Raw genomic sequence first — 11,088 nt, forward strand, 5'->3', positions numbered from 1 at the left:
ACCAATTGAACATTGTAACTCCAGTTTGTCATGCTAATGAAGTGCTACAATCTGTGAGTGTGTTTGCATTATTCTATGATACATCTATCATAATTATTTTTCATAGATAAATTATAGACTGCACATCAAATGTCTGAGTAATAAACAATCTGGGTAAATGCAAGTTACAACTGTAGAAAAGAACACTTCCAAAGAATGAGCAGGACAGGGGAATGTATTAGCGTATGATAAGATAACTTGTCTCTGTAGTGGCTGAAAATGTCCTGGAAAAGTCCTGGAAAATAATTTCAGGGAAAGAGTGGGAACCCTGATGCATTGATTCATAAATTTCACCAGAATACAGGAAATAACATTCAAAATGTAATTAGGATGGACCCCTGACCCCCTGTTGAATGTGCCCCTCCAATGTTTAACATGAAAACAAACACCGCCGATTTTTTTAACATCTCAGAACACTTAATATGCCATATTCTTATGGTGATATTGCACAGCCTAAATGTGTATGCATTAAACCAAGTGAAATAGAAACACTGGCACACTACCCAGCAATTTGTGCATTTTAGTTTCAGGAAAGTTTTTCAAAAAGAACAGATGCATATGTATACTTAAAAATAGAGAATTATACTTAAATACATGGCTCTGATGACTGGAATTATTAAAAAAAAAACATCTGACCTTGAGCCAACAACTCAAACAGATGAGCAAGTTTTGGTAAAACCTTTTAGCTGCATAAAGACTCATTTAGTGTTTAGTCTGATGGTGTTTCTGTACCTGCATTTGTTTAACCCTCCTCTTCTTTTTTGCCCTGTGCCATCAACCCGCTCTGCTTTACCTGGAAATTCTGGGAACCGTAGGTCCCTCAGGTTAGACTCCAGTGGTGACTCCATGGTTCTGTGATGTGTTGTGTTCTTTTGTGGGATGTGAAGGGCAGGTTTAACTGTGATTTCTACAGGGTTGGGATGGGCTCAGCTCAGATGCTGCCCTAAAATCTTAGCTACATGTACTTTTTAATAATTATGACTATACATTATGAATACTTATGTGTGAGAAGCTTTTCATTTGTTAAACACTGATATATTACATTTCAGACAGGAGGATGTACTGACCTCAGCCCTGATCTCTTAAACTATAACCTGACAATCTTGTTTTGTGTGGCCAAATAGTTGTTAACTTGTACCACAATGTGTTAATCTGCACATCTGCTTGACCTTTTTACTCCACATGACAGGCTGGACACGTCACCTAAAATTAAAACCTATATATTTTTATTTAACTTGTGTTACTGTTGTGCAGGATCATATCTACATGAGGAGGCCTTGTATTTTCCTCTTTATTATTCTTTTCTCTGTCTGACTGAAAATAATTTCCTGTTTGAAAACAAGTATTTTCATTGAGTTAAAGCTTGGTGGTTTGAGTTACAACCCTAATTCTCAAAACGTTGGGCACAGTGTAAAATGTAAATAGCTACAGAATGCAATGATTTGCAAACCTTACAAACCCTTATTTCATTCACAGTAAAACATACAAAGTGTATTAGTTTAGCACCTGACTATGAAACCATGCTGTTCTAACAGATGCAGTATGTGGTTTAGATCAGGCTTTTGAACTGAGCACTGATGGCCCCAACTCCTATTTAATCCAGAGGACTTTGGATTCATGCTCTTTTTACACCCAGTCGTGTTACTGACCTGTTACCAGTTAACGTAATTAGTTGCAAAGTGTTGTCTGTTGTTAGCACCGCTTACTTTTTTTGCCTTTTGTTACCCTCATTTGAACATTTTTTGAGATGCATTGCTGCTGTCAAATTCAAAATAACATTTTCTTCTTCTTGCAAAAAGTTACATTTTCTGATTTTGAATATTTGACATATCATGTAAGATTTGCAAGTCATTGCATTTTGTTTTTATTTACACATACACAATGTGCCAACTTTTTGGAGATTGGGGTTATGAACAATAATCATGAACAAGAACAAGAAATAATCGTAAGTTCTCACCATGAATTAAAACAATGCTAAGAATTATACATCAGTGGCTCATGGTTGTTAGATGTGCCCACTGATGCTAAATCTTCAGTTTTTTGGTGCAAAGATAAACTTTATTTTATGATGTTGTTTTGTTTTTAGACATTAGAGCGTGTCATGATAGACAATGAGCAGATGTAGGTTGGGGTCAACTGGGTTTCCATTTATTCAGTTCAAGACGCACTACACTGCATTTATGTAACAGTTCTTCTAGTTTACTATTAATGTAAGGTTGTCACATATTGTGGGCATTTGCAATGCCTCCATCTTACATCATTTTGTAGAACTGATAAATGGAAACCAAACTCATCCCAGATTTTAATCAACAAAACCTTCTATCTACAGAATAGTTTTCATGTTTGTTTGCAGTTCTTTACTGACTTTGATCATCCATGTCTTAAGGTCCCCCCGGCCCAGAGGGTCCACGTGGACCCCCAGGAAGTGGTGGTGTTAAGGGAGAAAAGGGTATCCCAGGAGCTCCTGGTCAGCCAGGCTTCCCTGGACAGAAAGGAGAGGGGGGTGCTCCAGGATTCCCGGTAAGAGTCAAAACATGTTAATTATCATTTAATCTTCAACCGCTTGCAGGATTTATTAACTTATTGGGTGAACTATTTAGATGATGAAGTATGTACAGGGTGGGGAAGCAAAATTTACAATGAACATTTAGTTGTTTTTTCTCAGCAGGCACTACGTCAATTGTTTTGAAACCAAACATATATTGATGTCATAATCATACCTAACACTATTATCCATACCTTTTCAGAAACTTTTGCCCATATGAGTAATCAGGAAAGCAAACGTCAAAGAGTGTGTGATTTGCTGAATGCACTCGTCACACCAAAGGAGGTTTCAAAAATAGTTGGAGTGTCCATAAAGACTGTTTATAATGTAAAGAAGAGAATGACTATGAGCAAAACTATTACGAGAAAGTCTGGAAGATACTATTAAAGAAGAATGGGAGAAGTTGTCACCCGAATATTTGAGGAACATTTGCGCAAGTTTCAGGAAGCGTGTGAAGGCAGTTATTGAGAAAGAAGGAGGACACATAGAATAAAAACATTTTCTATTATGTAAATTTTCTTGTGGCAAATAAATTCTCATGACTTTCAGTAAATTAATTGGTCATACACTGTCTTTCAATCCCTGCCTCAAAATATTGTAAATTTTGCTTCCCCACCCTGTACTTGTTACCTGGACCTCTGATCTTCCCAGGGTCCCTCTGGTCTTCCTGGTAGTCCTGGTCTGAAGGGAGACATCGGCCTGCCTGGTGTTCCTGGATTCCCTGGTTAGTCCACAGTGACTTTATGTCATTAACCATCTTCTGGTCCTTTAAATGTGTGTGCTCTAAAGGTCTCATCATAGAAAAAGAGGTTGAAGGTTTTTTTTTTTTTTACCAGGGCCCAAGGGAGACCCTGGACTCCCAGGTGGCAGCGGACTCCCTGGAGATCCTGGAGATGTTGGACAGCCTGGTGGGTGAACAGTTACGATATATATATATATATATATATATATATATATATATATATATATATACACACACACACACCAAACTTTCCGGGTGCACCGGAATATAAGCTACACCTGACTATAAGCCACTGCTGACTTTAAGTCACACCTGACTATAAGCCACAGGTGTATGCATTGTGACATGAGATATTTACACAGAAAGATGGTAATCAGAAAGATTATTTAAATATTTATTTCCATACCTTAACTGCTTTTTTCCAAACAGTGCCTGTAACACCGCAGTAAAATGGCAGTAACACGGCTAGTTAAGAAACCCAGAAAAGTCCTTGATCTCTATCTTCCTTCTGCTCATTGAAACCACTGCAGTCATCCTCTTCAGTGTTGGAGTTGAACAGCCTCTCAAAGGCTCCGTCACACACCTTCTACGTCTCTCCTCTGTTGTTGCTCAATGGCACCTCCGTGCTGCAGCTCTATTTCCTTCTTAGACAGACACATCAATTGCTTTTAACTTAAAAGCTGCAAAATATGCATTTCTTCGTGTGTTTTCCATGATGACAGTTTGTGCATGACACGCAAAATGATTGTTAAAAGTTAAGATTAAAATTTCTCCTCTTCGCATCACCTCTTCCACCTGTGTCTCACTTTTGCGCTTCCTGCTAGAGTGCCCCCTGGTGGCCATTAGCCCGGATAAGTCTATACTCGTATACTCAAGCTGCATGGCTGTATAAGCCGCAGGGTTCAAAACGAGAAAAAAGTAGCGGCTTATAGTCCGGAAAGTACGGTGTGTGTGTGTGTGTGTGTGTGTATACATACATACATATATATATATATATATATATATATATATATATATATATTAGCTTGATACATACCCCTGTCACTGGTTCTTACTTTTTATGTATGTTATCATGTTTATTTAATATTTATTTGAGATGTTTACATTTTCCTCTGAAATGTAAGACACACTGCACACTGTTCTAAAGATTTATTTCTTGTGTTACATTTGACTTGTAGGTCTTCCTGGTGACCCTGGTGTTCCTCCAGCCCCCATTGTGGTTAAGGGAGAGCGTGGACCTCCTGGTCCTCAGGGCCCACCTGGTGGTCGAGGAAGTCCAGGCGCCCCTGGTCGTGAGGGACTTCCAGGTAAGCGGATCTGGTAGGGCTCATGGGACAGAGGAGTGTGACTAGATGATGTATGGGTTTGTGTGTGTTTCTGTCTTATTATTTCTCAATTTAACTCCTCTATTAAAACCATTACAATTGTATTGCATAATAAACTTGGATAATGTAGTTTCCTGCTGTAGTTGTTTATTTAATCGCTCTTTCTCCACATCTACCAGTGATTTGCAGTGTATAAAAATCTGTGTAATCTCAGTGTAAAGTTTCAGTTCTTGCTTTATCCATTAATAGTTAGTCCTTTTCTCTGTCACTTATCTCAGGTCAGCCTGGTGAACCTGGTGATCCTGGTCTGGAGGGTCCTCCTGGCTTCAGTGGCCCACCTGGCAAGAAGGGAGACCCTGGTCCTGGTGGTCAGCCAGGTAGGGAAAACCATTTTGGGATTAATATTAATTTTTCCTGTTAGATTTAATCAAAGTTTGGAAGAACATAAAAGCAAACAGATGGATTTGATATAGCAGGCAGACAAGTATTTGCTGCCACCTAGTGGTTGAATATTTGAATAACTGTAGCTGTTTCACATTTTGCTTAAAACTCCAAGGATTTAGCTGTTCAGAAGATGAATGAATGAATGAATTAAATAATGTTTAAAAGCTGCAAAGAAATTGCAACTGCAGAGAAATATAAGAGGATGGTTCCATATTTCCAGACTTGGAATGTGATTGAATAAATCCAGGTTATTAAAACATGAAATAAAAAAGATTCTGTTGTTGCTGTTTTAGCCACATGTAGTTTTCTGCAAATTTCATAAAAATGATTATTTAAAATTCTATTGATAGTAAATCCAGTGGTCTCTCAATATTTTACATAGCTGTAACTTACAATTGGCAATATTTGTTTTAACAGTATTTTCTAATAAAGATAGTCTGTGATACCTGTGTGGTTTCCTATTTCTTACACATTGTACCCTGAACCCAGGTCAGCGTGGCTACCCTGGTCCTCCTGGTTCCGATGGTCCGCAGGGTATTCCTGGTCCTCCAGGATCTGTTGCAGCATCTCACGGCTTCCTCATCACTCGACATAGCCAGACACAGGAAGTGCCCGCCTGCCCTGATAGAAGTAACCTCATCTATGACGGATACTCGCTGCTGTACGTTCAGGGCAACGAGAGGGCACATGGACAGGACCTTGGTACGATTATTATATTATTGGAGGATTAAAATGGAAAACTACAGTACTGTGCAAAAGTTCTAGTGCAACATTAGGTTTGCTGATTTAGTAAAGTTCTAATGATCCCACATATGCATCTGTCAGTGTTTGTTTTAAGATCCAAAAGGAAACAAAGGCGTTCGTATTTAGTGTGACCTCCCTTTGCACTTAATATGCCTTTACCCCTTCTGTTCAGACAATATGAGATTTATTGCATTAATTTGCTGATGTTTTATACCAGGTTTCATTCAACACATGTCAGATGTCTCTAACTGTTTGTGTTGCTCCTTGTCAGAGGTCAGGGGTCACACTAAGAAGTGACTTTAACCAGTAGACCCCTTTTAGTTCCATTTTTTGTGTGTCCTTTCAGGCTGTGGATATATTTCCTGTATTTTCATGTTGTATGTGAAAAAAAGAGAATGAGAAATAAATATTTATTTTCATTTCAATCCTGCGAAAACAACAAAGCTAAAAGTGGCCGAAGACTTTTGCACAGTTCTGTACTTCATACATATGCCTGGTGTAAGTCTTATCCTGTCATTTTGTTCTCTTCATCTCTTTCAGGTTCGGCTGGCAGTTGTCTGCGCAGGTTCAGCACTATGCCCTTCATGTTCTGCAACATCAACAATGTCTGCAACTTTGCCTCCCGCAACGACTACTCCTACTGGCTTTCCACACCTGAGCCCATGCCCATGTCCATGGCCCCAATCACCGGAGAGGGCATCAAGCCTTACATCAGCAGGTGAGGCTGGATGAGCCCAAGTAGGGGGCTGTAGGCGCACATTGGCAGCCACGCTTTTGTCAGCCTGTCCCAGGGCAGCTGTGGCTACAAATGTAGTTTACCACACACCAGAGTGCGAATGTGAGAGCGAATGAATAATGGGTCAATAATGTAAAGTGCTTTGGGTGTCTAGAAAAGCGCTATATAAATCCAATCCATTATTATTATTATTATTATTATTATTATTAAGTAGAGAACCAGAGAAACTGGGTGTAGGAACAGGTCTTAAAATTTTCCATCACTGTGTGTCCAGGTGTGCAGTGTGTGAAGTTCCGGCCATGGTGATCGCAGTCCACAGTCAGACCATCCAGATTCCCTCTTGCCCTGTGAATTGGGATCCCCTATGGATAGGATACTCCTTCATGATGGTAGGACGTTATCCACTAAATCTACTCAAATAATTATGCTTAGATGTTTAATTGTGCTGGTGCACTCACAAAGACAACCTACAAAGAATTTTTTTGTGCAAAGGAATTAATACAGAATTGAATGAAAAATAGCATTCATTGCCCAAAGTACCACTTTACCAATAATGGTGCTTTTGACTAAAGGGTTGTTTTACACAAAATAGTAATGTGAAAGTATTTGTGGTCTGGAAACAGGCTGTTTCATCCACTTGCAGAGAATGGAAATTAGATTCAATGGTGACTTTCATTATGTTAAAAGAACTGGGAATTAAAAGCAGATACTGTTATAGAGATTAATTTGCAGCATTTCTTTGGAAAATCAATGTCTCACCTGTTTATAACAATTTGTTTATGGTAGAAAATATGGAAAATGAAAAGTGCAAGAGAAAACAATTGTGACTTAAATCTGCAGCCACATCTTGATTACATTTTCATACATTTCCTGATCATTATTCACACACATGTATGGACTCCTGTCTTTGATGGACTTTTCATAACCTGTCTCCTGTGTCCACGTTTCACTTCAGCACACCAGTGCGGGTGCCGAGGGCTCCGGTCAGGCCCTAGCCTCCCCCGGATCCTGCCTGGAGGAGTTCCGCAGCGCTCCCTTCATAGAGTGCCATGGCAGGGGGACATGCAACTACTACGGCAACTCCTACAGCTTCTGGCTGGCCATTGTAGAACAATCTGAGATGTTCAGGTATGGAAATGTATATCAGAACAGTTAGCTCATGTTCAGCAAAGGCCTCACATACAGTACGTTGGTGAGAGGTCAAACATCAGGTCCCTAAGGTGATTTTAGACCTACGCTGATCCATAGTGAACACTATTCCTTTCAAGATGTTTGAATTGTATTTGATTTGGTGCAAAAAATTCAATACCATGATGTGTAATACTGCTGAATCCTTTGTGGCAGAGCCAGGACCAACACCAATACTGATACTTATTGATGGTTTTAGAGTAATTACAAGTGTCATTATAAAACCATCCATCCATCCATCCATTGTCTGCCGCTTATCCGGGACCGGGTCGCGGGGGCAACAGTCTAAGCAGGGATACCCAGACTTCCCGCTCCCCAGACACCTCCTCCAGCTCTTCCGGGGGGACCCTGAGGCGTTCCCAGGCCAGCCGAGAGACATAGTCTCTCCAACATGTCCTGGGTCTTCCCCGAGGCCTCCTCCCGGCAGGACATGCCCGGAACACCTCCCCAGGGAGGCGTCCAGGAGGCATCCGAAACAGATGCCCGAGCCACCTCAGCTGGCCCCTCTCAATGTGGAGGAGCGGCGGCTCTTCTCCAAGCTCCTCCCTGGTGACTGAGCTCCTCACCCTATCCCGAAGGGTGCGCCCAGCCACCCTACAGAGGAAACTCATTTCGACCACTTGCATCCGGGATCTTGTCCTTTCGGTCATGACCCAAAGCTCATGACCATAGGTGAGGGTAGGAGAGTAGCTTGACCGGTAAATCAAGAGCTTCACCTCTCGGCTCAGCTCCTTCTTTACCACAAGCGACCGATACAGCGACTGCATCACTGCAGACGCTGCACCGATCCACTGATCTGTCAATCTCATGCTCCATCCTTCCCTCACTTGTGAACAAGACCCCATTATAAAACCAATTATTGGTAATAATTATCTCAGTGTCACAGATTCAGAAATAAAAAATACAACTTACTCTAAGATGAGCTTAAAATTGTAGCACTGCTCTTTATAAAACATTAATTTTTTAATTCATAAACAGATTTATGAATTTCTCCAACCTAATTGTTGTCCATCAAGTTGGAATAACTTTGTTTTCAGACACATTCCTCTTTTTATTCCTATTTATACACATCAGGTGTAATGATTCCATACTCAGTCCCAGTTGCAGTTTACCAGTCACGAATAAATTACATTGTCACCATTTCATGAGAAGAGGTACAAATACTTTATTCCAACTTTATGGGCAACAGTGTATTTGTGTCAGTCTGCAATGTGTAGTTTTCAAAATGCAAGAATCTCCTGTGTTTTTTAACCATCAACACAAAAAGTGAACCTGAGACTCATTAATAGAGCCATAATTTACATATTGGCATGACAGGCAGAAGGAAAAGTAGTTCCTAGGGACATTTAGACTAGGTTTTGTGATAGTGTAGTTACTTCCTACCTTGTACCCTGCTGATGATAAAACAACCATTTACCCTAAATTATTAAGGTAAGGCACTGATTTTTTTAATATGATAAACGATACTAGAAAGCGTATGTAACTTTTGTTGAAATATGGCTATCAAGTCAAAAGACAATTCTATAGATATATAAGTATTTGTTTGTAAAATAAGACTTCTAAAATCACTCTAAACCCAGAAAAAATAGGTTCTGAAATATGAGATTTATCAAACAAATCAATAAATAAATGACACTAAAACAGCTTTATAATATGACAAATCTAAGCACTCTTGTAGGTTTTCTAATCTGCACCTCATCTTTGTGTGTTACAGAAAGCCGCAGTCAGAGACGTTCAAGGCAGGTAACCTCCAGGCGCGTGTCAGCCGCTGTGTGGTCTGCATGAAGAGGACGTAACGCCACATGGCAATAAGCCAACCACCCGCTGCCGGAGACGCCCGAACGCAAATGATCAAATGATTGGATGACAGGAGACAAGTAAAAGGGGGGCGGCGGTCATAGCAACGGTTTAGACCGTCAACGTGGCCACGAGGTGGAATTCCTATGGTGCATTGTCTTCCGGAAAACTACAAGTAAAACAATGGTGCTACTGTGCAACACAGCTTCAAAAAAAGAAAAAAACTGACGAAAATAAATCTTACTTTTAGTCTTTGTTTTCTTAAGAAGTACCTCAAAATGAAAGCAGAAAAATATCCACTAAATGGTGCCATGATGGATGTGTGACAACAAAAGTGCATTTTTCACTCTTTTCTCTTTCCCTCATGGTCACGATGGTCATGATCATGGTTTCCTTTCTCTCTCTCTCTCTTTTTTTTTTTTTTTTTTTTTTTAGAAAATCACTTTTGACGTTGGTGCAGTAACAATGTGATAACGTACACCCATTTCTAGACAGAAGTGCTCTTGTATTGTTTTTCCCTTTTTATTTCATTTTATTGTTTTTGGCCTTATTATTGAGGAGTGGATGGTTTCCACAGTTACCAAATCGGCACTTTGACTTCGGAACATCCAAGATGAGAGATGCACTGACGATGAGCTTTCCTTAGTGAGACTGACTGCCTTTTTTTATAACTAGCTCTTCATTCACACACACACTCTCTCTCGCTCTCTATTCCTCCATTTTTCTGTCATGTATGTTACATTTGGTGGTACTAACCCTGCTGTAGCCTGCCCGCTAACCATCAGCCTCTTTCTCTTCCTTTTTTTTGTAAGTAATAAAATGTGTATATTGTGTAAAACACCTGTTGTTTTTAGTATTTTAGGTCGTAAATCGGTACCAGCTGTTTTGTTATAAGACAATTTTCCAGGTTCTTTCTAGCTCGCACACATACTCACATAACCACACTCATTCATTTGACTGCTCACTCATACACACCAACTCAGATATTGTACAAAGTAAGGCTTTTATGAATGAAACAGTATTTTATATATAATAAATATATATATTTGAAAAAGAGGATAAAATGGTATATAGAATTTATTCGGCCGTGGGGAGTTTTCAATAATGTATTTCACCCAAAAATAAAGCTACTACTGAGCACTGACAGCCATCATCCCTCAAACACAACAATCTTGTATGATATTAACAATGCCAATCGCTTAAACCTTTTTTTATTCGATTTGTAGAATTAATAATTGTTGAACTGAATTAAAGGGGATTTGCTTTTTAGATAGTCTAATGATTGGGGAATGTTACAGATATTTCCGCTAAAAAGGAATCTGTTCAATCTTGACTCCTTGATTAGAAAACCACGGTATTTGTTTTGTGTTTTTTAACATTTCCAGGTGCTGGGCTTTGCTGTAAACAGACAGCCTGGGGGTTTTGGGGGGGTCCCGATTGTACCCACAACCTTCAAACCACTTCCTCTGGCTTGAAATTCTATCCAAAATTGGTTCCGTTGTTTACGCTATTCCCTGTTTGAGCAGGA

The 11,088-nt window shown here is 39.7% G+C and overlaps 1 protein-coding gene across 1 annotated transcript in view; it reads left to right on the top strand.

Moving 5' to 3' along the window:
* Positions 1 to 10,868, top strand: part of col4a5 (collagen, type IV, alpha 5 (Alport syndrome)) — a 59,145-nt gene extending 48,277 nt beyond the window's left edge. The window contains exons 40-49 of the mRNA XM_030162036.1: positions 2,426 to 2,559; positions 3,236 to 3,308; positions 3,421 to 3,492; positions 4,505 to 4,633; positions 4,930 to 5,028; positions 5,585 to 5,797; positions 6,380 to 6,557; positions 6,850 to 6,964; positions 7,531 to 7,703; positions 9,478 to 10,868. Coding sequence (XP_030017896.1) covers positions 2,426 to 2,559; positions 3,236 to 3,308; positions 3,421 to 3,492; positions 4,505 to 4,633; positions 4,930 to 5,028; positions 5,585 to 5,797; positions 6,380 to 6,557; positions 6,850 to 6,964; positions 7,531 to 7,703; positions 9,478 to 9,559 — 1,268 coding nt within the window. The 3' untranslated portion in view covers positions 9,560 to 10,868. The remainder of the gene's footprint in view (positions 1 to 2,425; positions 2,560 to 3,235; positions 3,309 to 3,420; positions 3,493 to 4,504; positions 4,634 to 4,929; positions 5,029 to 5,584; positions 5,798 to 6,379; positions 6,558 to 6,849; positions 6,965 to 7,530; positions 7,704 to 9,477) is intronic.
* The last annotated feature ends 220 nt before the right edge of the window (positions 10,869 to 11,088 follow it).

This window comes from Sphaeramia orbicularis, chromosome 18 (assembly GCF_902148855.1).
Source record: "Sphaeramia orbicularis chromosome 18, fSphaOr1.1, whole genome shotgun sequence".
NCBI classification, from domain to species: domain Eukaryota; kingdom Metazoa; phylum Chordata; class Actinopteri; order Kurtiformes; family Apogonidae; genus Sphaeramia; species Sphaeramia orbicularis.